The sequence below is a fragment of the Ixodes scapularis genome, unplaced genomic scaffold, assembly GCF_016920785.2.
Source record: "Ixodes scapularis isolate PalLabHiFi unplaced genomic scaffold, ASM1692078v2 PGA_scaffold5__190_contigs__length_132052651, whole genome shotgun sequence".
In the NCBI taxonomy this organism is placed as follows: Eukaryota; Metazoa; Arthropoda; class Arachnida; order Ixodida; family Ixodidae; genus Ixodes; species Ixodes scapularis.
Window position 1 is genome coordinate 9,573,969 of NW_024609880.1, and position 24,705 is coordinate 9,598,673.

Genomic DNA, 24,705 nt, shown 5'->3' on the forward strand with positions numbered 1-24,705 from the left:
GCAATTGCACGGGAATGCCAGGTCTATGCAACTTTTGCTTCTTGTCTTGGGCATGTCTCGTGGGTTGCGCGCTACGAGCTCGAATCTACACGAACACCGGGAGCCATGAGATGCACGTAATTCTGCGCGGCGACTTCAACGTCGACGTTCGGGACCTCAAGAACTCATGGTCCTTGGAGTTAATGTACGAGTGATTCGAGTTTGTCGTGCAAGCCCGACCCGGCATGTACCCGACCAGGAGCGGAAGTCGAATATACACGGTTTGCACGAGATACGTAAATTACTTGGACGTCATAACCTATGTGCATTACTTCAGTTACTACGAGGATCTTCTCGCCATCCAGGACACGAAGTACTCAAGGCGCTATAGAAAACCTTGAAACAAGCATATCACACGGAAACTTTTCCTTAAAGCATATTTCTCACACACTCTACGGCTGAATAAGCTTAAACTTGTCTTAATTATTTTGACAAGGCCGGAAAACAGATGACTATGCCAAGTTTGCAACGCATTTGAAACCGCCCAAAGATCCCTCTAACCATGCATAACAAATAGCGCACACACATTGCACACACGACTTATATTCTACGCTCCCCGTGTTTATCATTAAAATGAAAACAAGTTTAATCTTTTTTTCCATAAAACTAGTACCTGATTTTTGCTATAGCATGTTTAGTCTTGGGAAAGGTTTTGTGCATTGCGAGTTCAGTTTTTTTATGAAATCAGATGTAACCGTAGGTTAACATTTGAAACTGATTTGCTTTCGCAAATTCGACGCTTATAAAATTTCGTGTCCGCGAAACTTTTATTTCAGGGCGATTCGGCCCTCATCAAAGTTTGATGCAGCCATATGTTTTATTCCCTAGAATTATGAATAAAACCAAATGTTGTCAACAGACAGACACGCACCAAAAGAAAGAAAACAAAACAAGTTTAATTAGGTACATCATTTACAAGGACACCAAATACACGTCAAAAGTACTAACACTGCATGAAGTGGCTACGTTAAAGCTAGTCAAAAAAAGTCCAGCATACTTGCGTAAAAAACAACATCGAAAACAAAGCGAATGCTCACATCCTAGAGTATGTGGCCGAAGATCAATAAATATTTATTGTTTTTTTCATAACTTGACTAATTCCACTCTAAAATGATTGTGTACAAAATATGTCTCAGACAGCAAATTGTACCTGATTTTACAGCGACTCGGACAGACTAGAGAAATCAGTCTAAAAAGAAACCTGCGTGATTGCACTTCTCCGGAGTACACAAAGAGGACCAATCACGGCAAACGATAAAAGAATCGCAGCGAATGACGGAGCTTAGAATATAATTAGACCACCCACCCAACACATGCGACGTGCGCAGGATTAATGAACATGCCATTTTCATTTCTCCTTGTCCCGGTACATTTTCCGATTCCAATCGTATTCTGATCTTGTTCATCCGCCGGGATTCTTCCATTTCTCGCCGTGATTGGCTGTGTTGGTGTTCTGCAAAAAAATAAAATCGTATTTTTTTTTATACTTTGATGTTTCCTGCACCGATATGGCCGACCCTGTTGCTGCCCTCCAAGTATCCAGTGGCAAGATGTGCTATCCAGTGCCTATAAGCTGACGACAAATTAGATCGCTAAACTGCGGCTGCTATTCGAACGTTGGTCACGTTACCTAACGTCATGACCCGCTCACTCTATCTATCCTCCGAGTTTCGCGAAGAATTGCTCTTTTGGCTGTGTGAGTTACACGCTTGGACGATGTCACGTGTCCAGCAGCTTGCCGATCTCGGAGTCATCGAGGTTCACGAGCTTGACTGTGGCTTCAAAGACCCTTTCCGAGAGGTCGCGGTTCGCGAGGCTGAAGGTGACGCGGGCCTTAGAACAGTCCACGAAGTAAGTTCCCGTCGTTTTCTCCAGGCTGGGATCCAGGGCCAGGTGTAGCGTCGTCTGCGCGCCTTCCTTCGGAGTCTGCCAAAAAAAATAAAAAAGAGGTTTAGTTCCGTTTTAATTAAGGCACCCCCACGGCGGGAGATAGATCCCCACGATCCCTCCGACCATTTTCTTGTGTCTGTGGTACCCACAGCTCTCTCAAAAACTGGCGGGTAAGCCAAAAGGGTACGAAGCACTGTTTCGGCTCACATTGTGCGCGATAGAACATATACTGCGCGACGCTGCGGGCACCAACACGACATCGGCGCGTTTTTCGAATTTTAACGCACAATGTGTCCTTGTGGTGGATTCCATGTGGGAAGCGTTACGCTCGAGTACAACGAAAAGCCGTTACACGCGGGTCAATGCTATATAAATACATATCCCATGCAGTGGATCAGAATATAAAGCACATGCACGATTAGTCAAAATTGATTATAATTATAGCAACCGGGATTTTCCGATAGATAGAGCGGCAATCAAACCCCGGGCAGTGCGTTCCGTAACCCGATGGCATATATGAGAGTCTTGGAATAACGTAAAGACCCTCACATTAGCGCTGCGTATAGGACGCAAGCATAAGCTCTCGGTTGAAGTGAGAGGACTGCTTCGAACCAGCACTTTTAGAATAGCGGTATACAGACGCATACGCGAGCACTTGCAGGGCGATCTATAGAAGGAAAGGTTTGCGTATGCTGTCGAGACCCGTTCTAACGAAGTCGGTTATAACGAAATAGCGGCTACATTGAAGCGATCACGACCTCCCATTCACTTTTGCACTTCGTTATAACCGAAGTCGGTTATAACAAAATAGCGGCTACATTGAAGCGATCACGACCTCCCACTCCTTTTTGCACTTCGTTATAAGCGAAGTCGGTTATAACAAAATTGCGGATATAGCGAAGTGATTTCCAATTCCTGTTGACTTCGTTATAACCGGTTTTGACAGTAGTGCCATCGTCGGAGGATCTTCGACATGTCCCAAACGGCCAACACGCTGAAGCTCCATGAGAGACGCCGTAAACCGGCAGACGCGCCAGTCTTGGTGTCGCTGCGTCCTGGCGCGTGACGGTTAATTGTGAGACGATGCGGGACGCGCTGGCGGCTATACTGGCGGCCATCTTCCAGTGATGACGCTCGGGCGGCAAAGGCCTCGTCATCTATAGGTGGAATCGGCCGCATTCGCCGGTAGTTGCTTACCTTTCCGTAGAAGTTGCACAGCATGAAGAGGAACGTCAGGAGGCCAGGTGCCTCGTTGGCGATGTTCGTCTTGACAGTCCCAGGGTGGAGCGAGTTCACAGTGACACCTGAAAATGCACGACCCACGCAGAGAGTTCGGCGGGACAGTTAACACACGGCACGAAGTAGTTGTTACGAGGTTGCGTCGCTGAACGAAGAAGCGTTGCTTTTGGCGTTTGAAACGTCTATGTCTTGATAAGATAACATATATCTGATCTAAAATGCACCTACATATGTCTTAATTCTTTGTATAAAAAGGGAAATTAGTTGTAGTTGGCGAGGAGCCGGACTATTTTACTACGGTTCTTGAGGTGAAAACGAGAATAGAAGACACTGAACCGTCGTTTCGGAAGAGTGACGAAAGCATCATTAGTATCAATTTCCCCGGTACATTGAGGTGGAAGACTGGGTGCAAAGGTCACGTGGCGTCAATTTTTCGCTAAATTTAGCGGAGAAATTAAAATAGTATAAAGGTCACGTTACGTCCATTGTGATGCTATAGATTTGTGGGGAAATCCCACTGAGCAGTTACGTGTCGTCAAGTCACGCCACGTCAATTTCGTCGCTACATTTAGCGGGGAAACTAGATCGGTGTATAGGTCATATGGCTTCAGGTCACGTGACGTCCCTATCCCCGCCAAAATTGGCGGGAAATCTTAATTGGTGAATAAGTCACGTTACGTCAGGTTACGTGTCATCATTCGACGTCAGGTGACCTAAACGCCAATCTAGTGTTTCCGCTAAATTTAGAGGGAAATGCACGGACGGCCGGAGAAACTTTTGGGATTGGGGGTTTCAATGAAACGCATGCCACGCTTCAATACGCGCCAAAGGAAAGTGTTCCAGTTCTACCGGACAGGTGGCGTCAGCCTGTTCTCTCATGGAAAGCGTGCAGAAAGCTGCACGAGGCTGCCCAGAGCACTGGATTGCAAGCACAGTTAACTGTGTGAACCAGCGCCAATGCATAGAAGGGTGGTCACTCACCAAAGTCGATCAGCTTCTTAGCAAGGACCCGGGTGAACGCGTTGATGGCGAGCTTCGTGTTGGAGTACACAAGCAGCGGGTACTTCCACGGGTAGGTTCCTCGGGCCTTCTGCTCGAAGTATTGGATGCTTCCGAAGTAATGAAGCACCGAGGACAAATTGATGATTCGACTTGGAGCGCTCTTCTTGAGCAAATCTGTTCGGACAGAACGAGTGCGGATCGTCTCTTAAAGATTGAAGCAACCTAATTTGGTAATTTTAATACTGGCCGATTTTTTGAAGTGAAAGATTAGTATGTTTCCGCTATAAGGGGGTTGATTGAGGCAGTTCGACTAAACGTTGATACGCTCTCAAGTAATGTGTATTTAATGCAAAAACCATATCTGTTGTGAAACAGCAACTATGCGGAGGGCAAGTTCGTCTGCTCCTTGCGCAGGGGCTAGCGGTGACGTCAGAACGCCGAGCCCTGATTGGCTGATCGCGACTCCCTATCTGAGCGTTGTCTGCTCCTTTGCAACGTCGTCTGCTCGCAACGTCGTCTGCGTCTGTCTTACCTTTCCTGCGACTTTCGGAAGTGCAGAAGGTTCACAAAACGATCTTACGCAAAAAATATTCGTAAGACAAAACTTGAGAACAAATTCGTATTCACGAAACGAAATTTTCGTAAGTTTTGCGCAGGTTACGACGCAATCCCACGACAGCTCCGAAGCTGTCTTGCGCACTTCTTACGATCGAATCAGTATGGCCGACTGCGTCGCGGTCGTTTATTTTTCTACGTGCGCTTCTCACGCGTCCCGACTTCAAGCAGCAAGAAAAAAGTAAAAAGTACTTGAAACAGACCACGACGAACAAGAATGCTGGATCCACAAACACCCGGGAAAAGCTCCAACGGCCACGATTCCACGGACAACGACCAAGCGAGCACGGAAGATAGGCCTAGCAGGCACTCCGACTCGGTGACCGTCTGCCCACGACCGGCTGGCGCGTGCTGAATGGAATATGCCCGCGCGACCCTTGTGAACCCTTCCCGTCTTATTAGCGGCGAGATGTGTCAGTGGCGCCCTCGTTCGGTTACCTTTTGTGACGTCACTACCTTGTGAACAAGTTCGATGGTGTTTGTAATGGGCATGGTGGAAGCCTGAAATCATAGCGCTCTCAAAGCAACACTGCCAACACCGCCAAAATTGAAGTTCTTATATTCCTCTTATTTCCGTCGATGAGACATCCTTTCATGACGTCATAGTCAGCATTCGGCCAATTTTGGTGGGCCGACCACAGCGACGCTTTCGATCGCGCACGTCGCCAATACTTTGATCGCTGACCTCAATTTTAGATTAAGAGGTCAATCTCTTCCTCCTGTCATCCCCCTGTTTTCCGAAGCAACGGTGACTCTCGCCGGTAAAAAAAGCGGTGAATCTCCGACAGACGCAGGAAAGGTAAAGCAGCCATCGCTTTGACTAGCAGACGTAAAGCAGACAACGTTAACTGCGCCAACCCGCCGACGCCGTTAAAGGGTGAGGAGTCTCGCCGCACACGAAAGGAGGGAAAAAGTATTTGGGAGGGAACTTGCGGACACTAACACGCTCACTCTCGGTTCCTAGCAAACAAACCTCGGCGTCTCGGGACACCTCGCCAGTGAGTCCTTTGACTTCCCTCTTTGATGCGCGTCTGCTAGTTGTTAGACAAAAACAACGTACCGCTCGAGTTATTTCGTCTGCCCTCTCTGAAAGGCGAGGTCGAGCTCGCTCGACTTCCGAAAGTCGCAGGAAAGGTAAGACAGACGCAGACGACGTTGCAAAGGAGCAGACAACGCTCAGATAGGGGGTCGCGATCAGCCAATCAGACTCGGCGTTCTGACGCCACCTCTACTTCCTTTCTCATGCGCAGAAGACGAAAATCAGCCCACTTGCGAGGCGTATTGAAACTGGGCGGAATAGCCACTGACTCTGTATTTTGATTATCTAACACAGTCACAAGTTCAGCGATCCCCAATCAACCCTGACACTGCATAAATGAAGCTTTTGTCAGTGTAACGCATTACCTAAGTATCGGTTCCGCTCTTTCCCCCAAAAAGGGAGTATAGCTGAACGAACACTTCTACAGTTCTAAGTTGGTCTGCTGAATAAAAATCATGATTTTTTTTTTTAATCGTAGAGACAACGGAATACCCAAGGCTATGCCTCGAGAAAAGAAAGCTGTGACTCGAATTGTGCTTAACACAGTATTATCGGTTCTAACAACTCATGAATACCAGAATACAAATATTTTGTTTTTTTCCTAAATCGCAGATCACTAGACGTCATTGATTGTGTGAATTGCTGAGCATTTTAATGAGGATTTGTGCATCATACACGCTTATTTGTGAGCTAATTAAGTAGGTGTTATTCAAGTGGCGGAATAGGCACTAGGTGCGGACTATGAATCTGGTGCGGAGAATAAACTAGAAAATACGTCGAATTCATGTGGTGTGAGGGAGGCATTGAGAGGACCATACCAAAGGAGTCGTCTTCGTGCTGTTCACTGGACGCCACAATACATAGTGACAAGAAATACCTTTGATGTACGCATATATATATATATATATATATATATATATATATATATATATATATATATATATATATATATATATATAGAGAGAGAGAGAGAGAGAGATAGATAGATATGTGGCAGTTGTTTGTTAACCGGTGCTGATCACTTTTACTTCTATTGTTTTTCACGCCTCGACGTATGTTGGCATACTATACTAGTATAAACATAAATTACATTAACCCCTCAAATATTTCGTCGCATATTCCAGGAGTTCACGACATTAAGTTTGGACTTTCGACAGCTCTTTACATCCCCGCGAGGCCGCCGAACAGACGCAATAGAAAGTGGCCAGTTATAACACATGAGGCTTTTATTTCAGAACAAACACGTCAAACTGAGTGGTGTTTTTTGAACCTATCATGGAACGCCTTCCTCAACACTCTGAGCACATTCCACGAGAATTTTACAGGACAACGGAGGTCCTTCTCTTCCACATCAAAACAAATATAATCTGCACGCCTTAGAGGTGTGCGATGTGGCATAAGACCAACAAGGCCCTCGCACCTCCTATTTGCCATTTCTGTGAAAATCAGATGAAAGTAGTAAACCTTCAGTATCTTCTACTAAACTGCAAAGGCCTCAGGCCCTTTAGACAAACACGCACACACACGCACACACACACACACACACACACACACACACACACACACACACACACACACACACACACACACACACACACACACACACACACACACACACACACACACACACACACACACACACACACAAGGACAGCGCGACTAAATTGCGAAGCAGGTGGTTCACCAGAGGGTACGGTAGGAACCCTGTTTGGAGGCGGTAAGAGCCGTGAAGCTGCGTTGCGTGAGACCGTGAACCATCACGTCCCATAATGCAAAGCGCGTCATGTTGCATTATGGGACATGACAAGGATACACATCGATTCAGCTTCTCCGCTAAATTTAGCCGGGAAGTTGAATTGGCGTGTAGACATGTGACATCCTATAATGCAACTCGCGGTTACTCCGACAGTGACGCCGACGCCGACGGCGACGCCGCTATAGACCGTTCCATTAGGGTCACAGCAGAGAGGGTAAAAAGAGAAAAAAAAAAATGCCCTCCCCCTCTCACCCGCATGTCGTCTGCTCCGCCGAGTGGGCAGTACCTAGCATCCGGCTGGCGTACAAACTCTGTTTAAAATCACGCCATTTTGGGACTTTCAAGCGCAGATGTGCAGATTTTGGTATGCCAGTTATCTTGTACTACTATGCTAGATAAAAAGACTAACAGAGTTCAATTGCGCTGTTATCTGCGAGCAAATAAAAAAAAATAGGGAAAACTCTGTCAGACTGGCCAGTCTCCGGCGAAAAGTGAATCCAGTGGCTGTACCTTTTTTACTATACAGAGTTCGTACTGGTGTAGGCCTTTAGCGACCATGAGTGTATGTCTGAAATAACAAATAAAAACGTGCTCTCCTGCCGGAATACGCGCAGCAGTTGAGGGAAGTACTGCCGGCTTACTCAACTCCTATTTAAGTAACGGAAAAAAGATATGTCAGTTGATTATTTACTGAAATAGAACAACAGAGAACTCTAGGCTGATTTTGGAGTAGACATAACAATTCTAAGAACGCGAACCACTTCACAAAGGCAGCCGCGAGCGAGAGTTCGATGTTCCGTACAGCCCCCCGATACAGCCCGAAGATGGAGAATGGCCACCTCCCGTTTTGTCGTCTGCTAGCGGAGTCGGGCGCGTGCCCTCTCTCTCGTTTTATCCGCCGAACCCGCTGAATTTCCAGGATGTATGGAGAGGGCGCTGCTGTCGAACAAAATGGTGCCACCCAAAGAGCGCTAAATGGAATGGTCTACATGCGGGAACGGACGCCTATGAGCTGCGCTCTAAGATAAGAAATATACGGGAATCACAAGTGTTTCACGACTTCCCGATAGATGGCGACACTGTTCTCTCGTCGTAAAAAGTCACAAGAGGTTTTAACCCACACGGTCGGGTTCGTTCACATTAGGGTGCCTCCATGTGCGCTTCGCATAGGGAGATGCCAACTGCCTGTTTCCCTTTCCCACACCCTCGTCCACCGCCATTTTGTTCCTCATTGTTTCCCCGTGGGCCGGAAAGTGGCCTTTGTGTCCATCGGTCCTCCCATCCGAGGGGGAAAATGCTAATCCTCCCTCCGTGGGTTCCGCAACGCTGCTCCGAACTTGTGAGATAAGGTGCTTGTTTCCGGGAGGGTTATAAGCCCACGGATTATCGCCGAGGACCAAAATGGCTGCTGGTTTGTCGGCGAGTGGTATTACAAAAGGTGGTATCACCCTAGCAAAGCGCACATGAAGGCTCCCTTGTTCACACACTTGCAACCGAGTACGACCGAGAGAAACAAGACCGATTTTTAAGCTTGCGACGGTGTACAACCTGCTCTGCAGCAGCGGACCTGAGGCCAAATTCATAAAAAACCTCTTACCTACGACATCTTAGCTACGATGTTCGTAAAGTTACGATCATCGTAAGATGAGGCAAAAACGGTATTCACAAACGCGTTCTTAAGTGAGAGGAGGAAAGTTGCGACCTCTTACGAAGAAACGATGACTTCCGGTGCTGTTGCTATGGCAACGGCGTCTTCGTCAAAACGAACAACCAATTAGAGAGCTAGGCATAGTTCGGAGCACGTGGATTTTTAATAACAAACACAGGCTAACCACTCGTTGATAGACGAGTGTATGTCCTGTCCTGTCTGTGTGTAAATGTTTAGTGTTCAAGCTGATTCTGATAAACACGGGCGGCCTTTGCACCACCGCTTGTCTGGGGTTCGTGTCCGTGCAGTGGTATATCGACGCTAACACGATTTAAACGCTTCGTTGACTGCTACAAACTCGATCGCTACGAAGTCAACACAACTGTCATCGTTGGTACAAGCCCCGTGCCAGTCGTTTGCAAAGCGACGTAGATGGAAACAAACCGCCGCGGCGCTTCTCGCGGCCTCGGAAATGCAGGAGTGAGCCGACGTTAAAAGAGATACGTTTGAACTACGAGTGTCAGCAAGAGTCACGCAAATACCTGTTCACACTCGGAGCGGACGCGTGCGTTTGATCGAAGTGCTGGATTCAGACTGTGTTTCGGTAAGCGCTTCGGGACCGATCTTCTACGATTGCAACTCGATACTGACGTGACTTTCGGCAAAGAAAGTTTGCACCGGCATCGCGTAGCTCTCACAAACTGATATAGCTCGTCAGTTAAAAATGGCATACTAATAACAAAGTGTACATACCGTGTTGCGAAGGTAATCCATACGGCGTTTATTTGAGCTCTATATTACACAAAACAGGGAGATAGAATCGAGGAGTCCCTTTTCGACGACAGCGTTCGTCACGGCCTGTCACGGCTGCCTCGGAAAACAAGGTGATCGAGATCCTCTGAAATTTAGTTCAGCTATCAAACTATTCATACGGGGAGGGTCCACAAGGGTCGCGTGGGCATATTCCATTCAGCAAGCCAGCCGGTCGTGGGCAGACGGTCTTGGCCAAGAACCGTCTGAGCTAGAGCACTATATAGCTCCGTAGGAGCTTTATAGTGCTCTAGTCTGAGCAACGCTGCGCCGGAACGGGTCGGAGTGCCTGCTAGGCCTATATATTCTGCCGAGCTCGCTTGGTCGGTGGGATTGTTGCCTTTGTTGCCTTTTCCGGGTGTCTGTGGATCCAGCGTTCATGTTCGTCGTGGTCGGTTTCAAGTACTTCTTCATTTTTTTTCTTGCTGTTTGAAGTCGGGACGCGCAAGAAGAGCAGGTAGAAAAATAAATGTCCGTTGGTCGTCGGCGACCGAGCAACTGAGCGACGTTGTCGGCCATGTTAATTTGATCGTAGAAAGTGCGTAAGACAGCTTCGGAGCTGTCGTAGGATTCTGTCGTAACCTGCGCAAAAGTTACGACAATTTCGTTTCGAGAATATGGATTTTCTCTCAAACTTGTCGTACGCATTTTTTTCGTCGTAAGTTCGCTTTGAGAATCCGGCCTCTGGTCCTCCGCCGTCGCGAGAGGCTTAAAAACCGGTTTTGTCTCTCTTAGTCGCACTCGGTTTCAAGTGTGTGAGCGACGCCTTTTACACACTTGTGACAGCACGCGCCCGGAGAGAGTAAAAACCGGTTCTAAGCCCCTCTGACATGCGGCTTAGAACCGGCTTTTAGCTTCTCCGGTCGTAAGCGGTCGCAACTGCTTGAACCAGCTTTTAGGGATCTAAGTTTACTCCTCTTCGCTTATTTTTTTAAATTTTTATTTCAAAATACTGCCAACCCGATTTAGATTTTTCCAGATATTGGGACAAAAGAAATATACACCAAGAGGAAAATATCAATAAAAAGGGAAAAGCAGACATATCGCGTCATACATGGAACAGAAGAAAACAACAACAAACATATTCATAAATTGACAAAGTAGATATTTTTCAACTGCATCACTAAACAGTTTAACACTTGTAAAACTAAAAAAGTGCCCATCTAAATTGTTCCAGTCTCTTGTGGCTGTAGAAAAAAAAATGAGTATTTAAAGCTGTTGTTATTGAAGGCTCAACGAGTGTGTCGCTATGATTACGTCTGGTGGCTCTCGCTTCAATCGCTTAACGTACTTTTTCTTCTATATTAAATGCATCGTTTCAAAGGAGGAATATAAATTTCAGTCGACTGAGTCTGACACGATCAACGATAGTCAAGAAACCAGCTTTCTTTAGTAGTCCTCTTGGTGAATCGAAATGACTGTATTTCTGGTAAACAAATTTGACTGCCCTTCTCTGGGCACTTTCTATAATACTTATATTCTCCTGCGTATGTGGGAACCAGGATATATTTGCGTATTCCAGTACTGGACGCACAAGAGGTGTGTATATGCTAAAAGTTCTATTTCAGGAGTTGAATATTTTAACGTTCTCTTCGAAAAGAATAATTTTGCCAGGGCTTTGTTTGTTGTATATTTAACTTGTGCGTTCCAGTTTAGGTCGGATGCTAATATGATACAGAGATACTCATATTCAGTGACTTTGCGCAAGTCTACACCATTAACACTGTATGGAAACTCGAGAATATTCTTCTTTTCCTTGTTCGGCACATAATAACAACGGTTTTGTCAGAATTTAGAGCCATTCGCCAGTTATCACAGCAACCGGTTATCTTTTTTAGAGATTCGCTTGGTAGAATTGGGTCAGCTTGGCTTGTTATTTCATGATAGATAATACAGTCGTCGGCAAAAAGTTTTATATTTGCACCGATACCATTAACAATGTAATTTATCTAGAGAAGAAACAGGAGTGGTGCCCAAACAGTGCCTTGCGGGACACCAGGCAGTACTTAACTGGTCGAGAGGCGTGCCCTTCATAACACACAAACTGAAACCGATTGTTTAGGTAATCGTCTATTCACGAAACTATAGAACCCTCACCCATGACCCGTGTAAGTTTTTTAAGAGCTTTGATGTGTGAAACACGGCCAAACGCTTTTGATAGGTCTATAAATATTACATATATCTGGCCTCTATTCCTTGTACTCGTCGCGAAGTCGTGTATACTCTCGACCAGTTGCGTAACAGTTGATAGTCCAATCCTAAAGCCGTGCTACTGCACGTATAAAATGATGTGTTTATCAATAAATGACATCATGAATTTAGGGATGACGGTTTCGGGAAGTTTACAGCACGTGCATGTAAGAGATATAGGTTTATAGTCGCAGGCCGATTAGTATATTTGCGGATTTGTGAATAGGTACAGCTTTAGCCATTTTCCACTCGGTCGGCACATAAGAACAGCCGAGACCTATTAAAAACTAGCACTAAATATTCACTAATCCATTCGGCGTAGCGTTTTAGGAACATTTTAGGAGTTTCGTCGGGACCGTTACTTTTTTATGTCCAGTTCAAGCAGTACATCGAGAACACCGGGCTCAGTGACTATTAGTCGTCCTAGCTCTTGAGAGTCATTATTTGGAGTTAGAAAGTAAACTGTGTTACCGTTTTGAGCCGTATAAACGGACTCAAAGTAGCCGTTGAATTAATCTGCCATTCTCTGTTTTTCCGAGGCTGTCACTAGAGGTTTTTGACTTTCTTGGTTTAATGTGGTTCCAGAATTTTTGAGGGGATGCTTGCAAAAACTCGCGAAGGATCACGTTGTTGTACTTTTGTTTGTCACCTGTTGTACTACCGCTTGCCTAGGCCTCACGGTCACCGGCACACTCCCCCTCTTATTTATTTCTGCGGGTCGAAATAAACATTTATGACTAAATGACTTTATCTATTCCGCACGCGTATCTAAGATTTGTAGGGCATAGATATGTCCCCTCTTACATTTCACCAAGCCTCAAATAACAACTCGCTATGAGGGAAAGGCACGTGAAAGTGACGAAGCGGAAAAATTTTGTCCCGTGAGCTTGGTCTCGCCAAGGCGTCCCATGCAGAAAATGAATGAAAAAATAATAACTTGACCATCTAAGCTCAATGTTCACTCATTAAAAAAATGAAGAAAGAAGGAAAAAAAAAGAAAGAAAGAAAGAAAGAAAGAAAAAGAAGGCACCCAAGATAATGATTTTTGAAGAAACAATACTTACCAAGTAGAAGAACGGTGAGCAAGAAGTGGCTGAGGTAGTTGGATTGGAAGCAAACTTCGTAGCCGTCTTCTGTTAACTTCACGGTGTTCGAATCTGTCAAAGACAAAACAAAACACGAGTTTCCGTATATTGTTATGAGCACTTTCTCTCTTTTTCTTCTTTCTTTTTTTTCTCCCGCACCCTTGTTACAACGCTTGATTCACGGAGCAAGTCAAAGCGCGCATCACGGGAGCCCCGGTGTTGAGACCGGGGTGCAAGATAGACAGGTGGGGAAACGGCCCATAGAAGCCTACCGCAGCGCGGTGACCGGATTGTGTACTCGTCTGCTTGCGGGTACCCCGGATTAGCGACAGATGGTGCTGCGGCGAGAAGAAAAAAATCGGAATCGGATTTGCATGGAACTTTATGGGAGAGTGCGCAAAATAAACCGAGAGCACTACAGTCCTCTGTTGAAAATCCACGAGAAATCATCTCCGTCAGTTTAGCCGGTCGCCCAATCGGAGTGAGAGTTCGCGGTGCTCCACATAGATGGCGCCACAGAAAAAGAGAAAACCGAGAAGGACACAATCCGGTCGCTCATTTGGCTCTCGTTTCCCCACCTGTCTATCTTATAACCTGGTTGAGACGCCGCTGGAAGCCTTTGCGAGTTAATGCGCCGAGAAAATGGAGGGTGAGTACGAGACGACAGCGGTAAGGGGACGTCAGAATGCAGAGTTCTGATTGGAAGGATTAGTGGGTAGGCATAAAGCTGGCTGCCTTTGTCTCCACTGCCTTCGTCGAACGCGTTAGAACGCGGAACTCCGGCGTTTGGCTCTCGCATTCGAACGCTTACGACGCGTGCAGCAGAGACGAAGGCAAGTAGCTCTAGCTCTACCCACTAATCCTTCCAATCAGAGCTCTGCATTCTGACGAGCCCGCCCGTTTTTGGTTTCTCCTCTCCCTCCAGTTTCTCGGCGGATGGGTCTGTTTCTCTCGGCCAGGGGGCGAGAGGGCGTCCTCAAGGTGCGACCATGTAATGATTCAATCGAACATAAGGCGGCACTACAGCGCTCGATCCTACACGAGCCATTGTCGCGTACAATCGTGTGTCAGCTTTCGCCTACTAACAACGTGTAGGAAACAGCTAAACAATCTAAATTAAAAGAAAAAACACAAAAACACAGCTTTATTGAAATTATAAGAATGTTTTTCTTATAGCTTCTTTGCTCTTGTTAATTTCTTTTACACATTCACACCGACCAATGAAATTCTGCCAGCTAGCGTCCGCGAGTAACGCGAACAAGCGGAATAATTAGGACTGGGCGTCGATTAAAAGTTTAACCCGATAAATCGACACCCTTTAATTGATTAACTAATCGAATAATCGGTCTCGTTCATTTCCATGCAAACTAATTTTTTTTAAATAAAAATTAAATTTTTGTTTCGCTGAATATGTAATAAACAGCGGCGCAACATACAATTTCGACGACAAATCAACATTGATACGTAGTTGAGAAAAGTTCAAAGACACGCGAGGCTCGTTCAGACACCTGCGTTTGACTAGGTTAAGACTGCTTGCGTCGAACTGTTGCCAAGGCGACCCTTGCGACGAGCCAATGGAGAGGCCCTGTCCTGCACTCCGCAACACAGTGCAACGTCGGTCGACGCAAGTGTGGGAACGAGTCTTCGCACCTGCACCGTCGCGTCTGCTGCAAGAGCGACGGTCGCTTCTCGCGTAATACTTATAAAACAAAATACTGTTGCAGTACTTTGCTTTGCAAGCGAAGCACATTCAGTTACTCTAAGGCACCTTACAGTGCAGCGCCACCTGGATGTGTGCTTCAATGCTTGTGTATTTCACAAAGCATACTGTAGTTAATATGTCGGGAGAGCGCCTTTACATCGCGCGACACTAGAGCGCCGACGTTAAAGCGCTCGACAGGAGGGCGCTGCGACAGTAGCGCGCTTGACACTAGAGCGCACGACACAAGGGCGCACGACCAATTGAGCACGCGACACGAGAGCGCACCCCATTTGAGCGAACACCGCAAAATGTGTGATGCACCCGCGGCTTCACAGACAGAACAAAAATGTGCGACTCATTGGATTGAAGCATTGGTGATTTTTGACTGATTAAAAATGCCTTGAAATAAAAAGAAAAAAGGGTATGACTCTTTTTAATTAATTGTTTACTGACATATGAGAGAAAAGGGACAGCGTAGTGGGCGGGGGCATATAAGGAAAGTTTGCAGTTGAGTGGAGCAGCGAGTCTACGATTTCTTCACAGTGCACGCTGCGGTGCGCCTCTCGGATATACTATAAGAAGTTTACTTTTTGCAATATTTTGTCTATTCTTGACAGGCATTTAGGCTCCTATATTTTTGGTGGCTATTTAGGCGTCCCTCGCATAAGTTTAAATGGTATTCTGATGTCCTTGTCCGTGATGAAGAAAGCTCACCGCTAAAAAGTATCAGCAAAAAACTCATCGAAGGAAAGCTCAGCGCAATTTTATCGGATGTAGATCTTTCCAGTCCTTTGACAGATTCAGGAAAATCTCCCCTCCAAATCTGTGATATACAAAATAAAAGAAACTAATGAAGCTAGGTCAGCTGCAATGTTTTTTTCTGCAAAAATGAACGCTGCAATTTGTTTTGATAGCTTTTTGTCGCACTTCTTGGTTTGCCACACGCAAAAATTTCGTTGACTCATTTGGCATTGCAATTGCGGAATTCCGCGGCATAAAGCCTTGCCAATATTACATAAAACACGCTATGGCCCGAAAAATTGGTCGGTCCGGTCGGGCCACTCGCGCTGGTTGTGCGCTTTCGTGATGGGCGCTCGAGGGACTGCCCTCTAGTCGCGCGCGCTAACGTCGCAGCGCTCTTGAGTCGCGCGCTCTAACGTCGCGGCGCTCTAGTGTCGCGCGCGCTAACGTCGTGGCGCTCTAATGTCGACGCTCTAATGTCGGCGCTCTAATGTCGGCGCTCTAGTGTCGTGCGCTCTAGTGTTGTACAGCCAATATGTCAACCGTCCCTAAGACGGTGGAGCGTCGAACGTTTGAACGTGGCCCATAGGGGTAAAGGGGTGCTCTACTCGAAGAAGAAACGTCTTTGGGCAGTTTCTTAGCAGTCTCTGGTAGCTCAGAACATCAAAGAGCCATTTCTCGGGGAACCTGAGCGTTAGCGCAGGGCTTTTGCAGCGGCGAGGACCCGAAACACAATTTTGGATCCTCGCGTCTCGCCACAGCGCCTCGCGGCAGCGGCGAAACGCTCAGTTTCGGCGTCTCGCCGCAGCGGGGCGCCCATCACGTGGCTCTATACTCTCTTTCGTTGTCTGCCAACCACCTTTTCACTTACGGCGCCCGCGTCTCGTGGCGATCTGCCAAGCTTTGTCAGTATAGAGGAGGCTATGGTGCTTCTAATGTCCCCCATATAGGTCGTTTCGGGTGGCGTCGGATCTCTGGCACCTAAATCATATATATACTGTGGCTTTTAGTCTTACCCACCGTGGATCATGCCGGCGTTGTTGATGAGCACGTCCAGTCTCGCCTCGGTGTCCACAATGTCCCGGGCAAACTTGCGAACGGATTTGAAGGACGCCAAGTCCAAGTGTTTGACGACAACGCTCTGTCCGGTCTCCGCCAGAATTTCCCGGGCCGCCTCGTTGGCCTTCTCCAGGTTTCGACATGCGAGGATGACGCGGGCTTTGCGGCGAGCGAGCTCCATGGCGGTCTCTTTCCCGATGCCTGAAACAACAAGCCCTTAGTTCACCGAGCCTGCGCTGGAAATGAAGAGATTGCTTCACCGGCAAAAGTCCTCCTAGCCACGCAGCTCGTACGTCATCCCAAGAAACGCCGCGTTCGCTGCGGACATGATAACAAAATCACCTGCGCATACGCCTCAGGCATGCCGGGAGCATGTTTGCTTCAGGCATGTATAGAGCATGTCTGCGGACTTTCTTTTGTATCATGTACTAGCAGTGTGCCCGCAACTTTACAGTTACTAGTAATTATTGCTATTATTAAAACAAACCATAAAACTCTAGATTATGCTTGTCTCTATAATTTATAGCAGAAGCGCTTCGTGTTCATAAAGTGTGCAGCCAAAATAAGTTTCTTGTTTTGCACTATATTGTTTTAGATGTGAATTTATGAGATTTGATCCCAGCCTTATGTTTTCCGAATTTTTTGGATTTTTGTAATTAGAACGACTCCAATCCTCGATTGGTACAACCGATAATTGCAGTATTTCATGATAAAAAGTTCCTCAGCAAAAAAGAACAACAGATACACAGAGACATGTCAAACACAGCATCTGGAGTTGTTATTTTGTTCTCTCAAAACTAAACATATTTTCGGAATAGCCGGGCTTCACTCTTCACAGCAAGCTATTTATTATCTCTATATTTAATATCGGTATTGAAGAACCGACAAATAAAGGTTATTCCGAAATTACCATTCAAATCTTCTCGCGCCCTTCAGTGGGATGACGCCAAATGTTGTATAACTTACAAGTTGAGCAGGCGGTCCAAAGCACCGTCTGAAGCACCTGTTCGTTTTGATGGCGTGAACTTCCCAGACGTTTATTCCACAGTATCAAACTTCTTGTAAGCTGTCTGGAACAAGCTTTATTTTCCAAATGTGACCAATTACAACGACTGACGTTAGGTTTTCAGTGTTTCAAGTACAGCCTCCAAGCCTCTGAGAACAAATTTGAAACTTTAAGAACTATACGGAAAAAAGTATTTTGACTTCTAGTTTGGGTTATTGGTTCAAATGGGTCTATATATTTGTTGAACAGAATCTGATGCGATTTCCTGAGCATGAAAATTTCACCGGAGGTGGGCATTGCATATGAGCAAGGGAGGAAGAACTCTTGTTTTCGCAAGTATACCGCTCTGTTCTCAGGAGCGGTTGGAAGGGGAGATTAAAACTCGGAGCTTACAATTAAAATGGTATTAATAACAGAGATTTAAAACTTGGGCGACACTTAAGCTTCGCCTTTAAGAGTGGAACGCGATAGCGTTATCGGGCCCCCTTCGCAAAGCCTTCTCACTAAACCTGCGCTCGTTCTCAAACCGTGAAAGCATGTGTGCATGATCTAGTCAGTAGCGCCACGTCTCACGTGACGTCACATGACGTCACGTGTTTTCATTTGAATGTTCCTTTCAAATTTTGCAGGAAACTTTTCTGCTTAATGTTGCGGGAAAATATTTTCGCTAATTATGTCGGGAACATTTTCCTTTAAAGTTGGCGGGAAAATGTTCCGCTAAATTTAAGGGGAACATTTCCGCTAAACGTACCGAAACATTTTCCCGCTAAATTGAGGGGGTCGATAGGGTAATGACGCTAAGGCCACGTGTGACGTCACACGTCGCTGCGCGCGTTGCATTATGAAATTTTTTGGTCCCCCCGATGCGACGCCGACGCCGACGCCGACGCTGGAATTTTCGCAACACAAACTCCTACATGTTATAGCGATAAAAAAATCTAACTATTCGATTCAGTTCAACTTTTACGGAACTTAAGAAAGACCCAGAGATAATTCCGCAAAAGAACGCAAAAGAATCGTCATTAGGAAAACAGAAGCGCAACGAAGATCGGAAAAAAAAAACAAAACAATCTTTGAAGAGGCAACACGAACTGCACATTAAATTTTCGTTGAGAAACTGAAAAGTAAATTTCACTCTCACAAAAAAAAAAGTTTCCTGTCTAAGTATAAATTTTCCTAATTTTCATTTGTCATTATTCTATCTCTTTTAGTAGTCGGCCGTAAAAATGATTTTGAGCACAACTAATAAAGCTGTGCCCTTTATATTCCAAGAAGATGAACCCATAAAGCCGCGGTAGCACCGTAAACGCATTATACAAAAGACGCGGTTTGCAGACCTGACGAGAGAATTATCACTGCCTGAAGCATCGTCGATGCATGCTGCCTTCAAACATGCGGAAAGTGTTCCCAATCATGCGAGCACGAAATCAGGCAGTGCCTCAAGGCTGTCCTTTAACCGAGGCACTTACAGTGGCACCAAGAAAATACAGGAGTGCTTGCATGTAATGAAAGACAAATTGAAGGCCCGTTAAATCCAGAGAGCCAATTGAGTACAAACGTAAGAGAGCGTGCCAAGTGTGAACAAGTTTGCCTGGGACGTCTTGCTCAGGTTTCTACAGTCGAACCACCCGAGAGATAAGGCCTGCCCATTACGCCATCGATGGTGGATCCCCTATATCCGCCCAGAGCGGCAGGTACGCCGAAGCTCGGCGACAGCGCGTGTCTTCAAATACGGTCCCTCGATTTCTACCTGATGATGTCCTACAAGTGTCAGGCTGTCGCCTTCAGCTACAGCCTCCTCTATACACACAAAGCCTGGCAGTTGGACGACGGAGCCATAGAGTGCCCGGTCGAAGATTTGGAGCACGAGAATCTGGTAGTACAGAGCATCAAAGAGCCATCTCTCGGGGAACCCGGACGTCAGCGCACAGCTTTTCCAGCGGCGAGGACCTGAAACACACTTGTTCGCTCGGGAGAAGTGTGTTTCGGCGTCTGGCCGCAGCGGGGCGCCAGTCACGTGGCTCATCTTTCAACCGTCGTCTGCCGCTCCACCTTCCCCATTTCAGCGGCCGCTTCTCGTGGCGATCTGCCAGGCTTTGTCGTATATAAACGGCGTTGCTTCACTTTAACAGTCCAAGTAAGCTTGGGTGGCCAGGGTTAAGAACGCGGAGACGAGAGCGACACTCACGATCGCTCGCACGCTTTGCCGGGATTTCTGCGTTCAACCAACGGGCTAGATTACGGGTCCTGGCGTGACACGCAGGCTCCTGTGACGTCGTTTGTTGCCCCTTTGGAACCTCTTTCGATTCGTAGGCGGACCATGCATAATAAATTTCACTTTTTTTTTAAAGCTCACCAGGGAACTTTTAATTTGGAACAAATAATTTCAGAAGTAATGAGTAATTTTTCGAATTACTGCCTCAAAGTAAGTCATTAAATTACTAAGTCACCGGCCCATAAATGTGAAATATTACAGTACTCATTACCACAAAGAGTAATTTATTTACTGTAATTTAATTACAGTAATCTCATTACTGCCATCTCTGATAGAGTTGCTAGTGTCAGGGGCGGTCGTGGAGTGATACGCGTTAGGCACATCCGGACACCCCGGACCAGACTATGACGAGCCGCTACGGCTTGCAAAGGAACGAGGTTTCCGTCGGCTACTACGCTCTACCAGGGGCATGAAGAGAAACACGGAGACAAATGACGAACGGCGGCGCACGCGCAGCATGTCGCCGCTCTATATTTGCTCCGCTCCGCTCGCTGCGGCAAGCGGTCTCACAGTCACGCCGTCGGCATCTCCGGGCTTCCTGTAGAAGCGACGGTCGCTTCCCCGCAGTGAAACTTAGGTCCAACATGACTTCCCTAAGAACAGCATTTCGATACTCTGCTTCACTGACGGAGCATATACAGTTACTCCGGGTGCAGTAAGCCCATTTTCATGAAAAAAAGAAAAAAGAAGAAGAACGCCATCCTTGGAAGCACGCCGCTTGCTATCCTTAAACAATTAAAAGAAGCCCCCCCCCCCCCCCCCCCCCCCCCCGAACCCCATTCCCGATCAAGAAAAGCCAGGAATATAACATTAGGGCTCTCAGAATTTTTTGGGGGAATGCGCTATTCGCCGCTCATCTCTCTAGTCTGCATTGGATTGTGGACCCTTTCGCGGTTCGTAACATTCATTATTGGCGAATAGCAGCGTCTCTAATCTACGCTGCTAAAAAAAGACTAGTTTGCCGAATTTCAAAACTGGTAACTTCATCGCAATCATACGGTCTACCTAGCTGTTTAATAAAGACAATTCTACCCCCTGTCGCGTGAAGGCTGCCATCTTGAAATCACGTGACACGGCCGCCGCACAGTGGCTTTAACCCGTCGCTCTGCTCTCTCCTTCGCGCCTTGGCGAAGGAGTTGTATTCGTGTTTTTCGCCGCATTTGACAGCGTTTCTCGACACATTTTGTAAAGTGTGAACCGATGCTTATAGACCTTCTCCGCTCACTCCGGTCCCCAGCCACCTGGCAAACATATTCGGTATAAGCAACAACAAAAAAAAAAAAAGTTATCTTGAAAATAGTAAGGAATTGGTGGGAAAGCGAAACGAGAGTGGGCGACAGTTACGGTTATATCATAAATACAGACATGTACGTAACACATTATAATTAACGAGTTCCTTCTACGTAGTTACTTTTTACGGTAACGAGTGGTGTGTTTAGTTACTTTTTCTAGAAAAGGGGAAGGACCCCGTTTAAATAGTCTTGCTTTAATTCTAACCTGAGGATGCGCCTATTGTTACAAGGGCAGATCGGCAACCCGGAAAAGACAATTACTGTATAGTATGACAGTACAGCTACATTTAACCCTGAACACATCAGTCGAACTCCGAAGCTCGAAACGTCCTTGACCTCGCAAACACAATAAAGTTCGTTGGTCGAACCTTCTAGAATCGCGGGCAGGCCGAATGTTAACCCGGGCATTGCCAGCACGGGATGGCACTCAACCCATTGTCAATTTGGAACTTCACAAGCAGAGAGAACCAAAGAGAGATGGGAATCCCAGATTCACCAGCTCTTCCTAGAGCACAGCGTTGTCGGTTCTACGAGAGCGTCAGTATAGAACGACCATTCAGCGTCGCCGGAGATGTGTTCTCAAGGAAGCGGGGAAACATAACTGATGAAAACTTTGAGAGGTATACTGGCTATGTGCAGCGACTACTGAAAAGAAAGCAAGGATCCATGAAACCAAAGTAGTAGCGTATTTGGTCGTCAAAGCAACGAGAAGATTAACTCGTTACTTTGGAGGTAAAGTAACGCGTGCCTTGTGAAAATCAGTAAGGAGTAACGTATTTAGTTACTTTTTGAGCGAGTAAGGAGTACTGTATATTTAGTTACTTTTTCGGCGTATTCTGTACATGTGTTGCGCCAAGGCCGTTGGACGTCCCCGAAATAGGAAGTTTTTCCTAGTAAGGCACTTTGTTTTTCAGTGGACCACAAACCTGCGTTGCCGCCCGTGATGATGACCGTCTTGCCATCCATTTGCTGCGTCGATCGACAAACTCCTTTGGTGTACATGGTAACAGCTTTGTAAAGAAGGCCCAGGCAGACAACGAACAGCACGGTTTTGACGGAGACTGACCAGACGATCCAAGGCACGCTTGGCTCTTGCTCCACTTGCAACAGCTCCATGACTTGGTAATTCCTGCGGTTAGAAAACAATTTCAACGTTCTTGCGTCGTCGGCGACTGTGACATACAGCAAATAACGAACGAGTTGAGTCGGACGAGGCCAAAACGGTCAAGTGCAACACTGCTCTCACGCGACTTTCTGCAACCTAGAAGATCGAATATTTTCTCAAGAACTCATTTTGTAGCTTATGATTTGCCTGTTTAAATTGTATCTGTAGGAACAACTAAAATAGAAATTTAGTCCAAAAGCCCACCTACAGATAAATTGCATAAGAGCATTTGGCCAAAGTTTGATAATATTTTAAATGAGCACATAGAGACGCCCGAAATACATAGGGCTCCTCCGGAGTATCTTTATCAAAATGCTCGTTGTTTAAATAAAAGAACAGATATGGTTCTAATGCAATGTTTTACCTGATGTCCGAGCGCTTCTAACGTTACGTCCCAATGAAACCATTTAAGTTGAGCCAAAAGCGCCTCATCATGGCGTGTTTCGTGCGGCGTGGCTTGTGTCACCGCCAACTGATAAGTGCAAACAATGTGTCTCGATGCCGCGTTTTTGCTTAGTATGTTTCTGTTTCTTTTGCCACTAGCTTCAGTTCCTACTCAGACCTGGTGTAACTGCCGTCCTGAAAAATGACAAGAATAACGAGAAGGCTCGTGCCGCCATCCGTGTTGCTAAGTGTTTCTTTGTCAGGCAGATTGGCCTAAGTTGGCCTCACTTGGCCTGACTCACATTGAACCATTTATTTTCTTTAACCGGCCTCCATGTCGGCGACGAGGTTCTAGCATGTCAGAAGTGGAACCGTGAAACCATGGCGCTCTGCGTATGGACTGCGGCGGTGACGTGTGACGAGGCAGTGGCGGATTTCTCCGACCAGAACCTAAAATATAAAGTGAACGAAGTCCGAAAAAAGGAACCGTGGAACGTGTGAAAGCAGAAGTGACGGATGCCGCAGAAAACTCTGCCCGAACTTTATAGACACAGTCTACACTGCGAACACTGGGAGCACAAGAGTGGGCGTTGGCGACGGCGCCACCATGAGCAAGAGCTACGTGGATATGCACCTGAGGCTGAGATTCCTCCCGGAGCCCTCGTCACCGCCTGATCACTGAGAGCACAGGTGATGGTGGTAGTGACGACGCCACCACGTCACCAAAACGACGTGGCATGCACAAGCGATGTTACGATTACGATTACGGTGACGATGACGATTACGGTGACAAGGTTACGATGACGTCAACCGGCGACGTCGAGGCTATCCGTCCAGCTACCCGCCCATAATCGCGGTTAACTGCAGGCACCGACCGACAGTCAGATACCGGATTCCAATCTCTTCCGCTCGGGCCTGTTGAAGGCACTGTGCGAGGCGCGGTCTCCTGCATGACTGACATGCTACTTCCTGCTGCCCAAGATCGTGCAGGAGCAAAGAAACTCCAACGAAGTTGGGGTAAGCTAGTACCAGCGTTAAACCTGTACAGTTACGAATCTTGCGAGGACGGTAGATAAATGAATAGGAAAATTTGAGAAGTTCGTGCCACCGTCTGCGTAGCGTAGTGTTCACTTCTCAGGCACACCTGCCTGACTTGGTCTCCTGCACGTTAAGGCTATTCTTTTCGTTTGACCGGCCTTTATGTCCAGAATGAGGTTCTGACTCTAGGACGAGACTGAGTGTACGGGCAGGAACTAAGGAGGAGAAGATGAGAGCTGTGATTGCAAAACAAAAAAACACTAGCGGGTAGGCGCAAAACTTGCGGCATTAGCCTCTTCTCGCTGTTCGGAGGCGTTCGAACGCCGAACGCCGACGTGCGGCATTCAACGTTTGCTTTCTCAAACTCTATAGAAGATAAAACGCTGCGCTGTTCAATCGCTGCGCTCGGCGATCTCACCAACTTTCTCGCCGATTGTTGGAGTTGATTTATAGTCCTCAAATATGTGCTTCGGTTGCCAAAACGAATAATTAATGTTTTTGGAAAAAAAAAGTTTCAATTCTAACTCCTTAAATTATGTATTTTATGCGATAAAGTTTTACCCGAACTTTCTAGGTTTCTTTCCGCCTCGATCACCCTTATGAATAGGTGGCCGGCCTTTGAGCCGGAAGTTTCGTCATCTGAGACGATGCGTCACGTGACTTCACGCTTCCGGTTCGTCCAGCTGCATCGAGAGCCCTTCTAGGCGTGGTAGAAGTGCTGTATTGTCGG

At 46.6% G+C, this 24,705-nt stretch overlaps 1 protein-coding gene across 1 annotated transcript; it reads right to left on the reverse strand.

The window, feature by feature from the left end:
• Positions 1–1,758: 1,758 nt before the first annotated feature.
• On the reverse strand, positions 1,759–22,504 carry LOC121837960 (retinol dehydrogenase 11-like). The gene is made up of 6 exons (XM_042293897.1): positions 22,315–22,504; positions 16,777–17,016; positions 13,293–13,385; positions 4,150–4,344; positions 3,127–3,233; positions 1,759–1,965 (listed from the first exon to the last, which is right to left on the reverse strand). The coding sequence occupies exons 1-6, from the start codon at positions 22,502–22,504 to the stop codon at positions 1,759–1,761; spliced, it is 1,032 nt and encodes a 343-aa protein (XP_042149831.1).
• Positions 22,505–24,705: the final 2,201 nt, after the last annotated feature.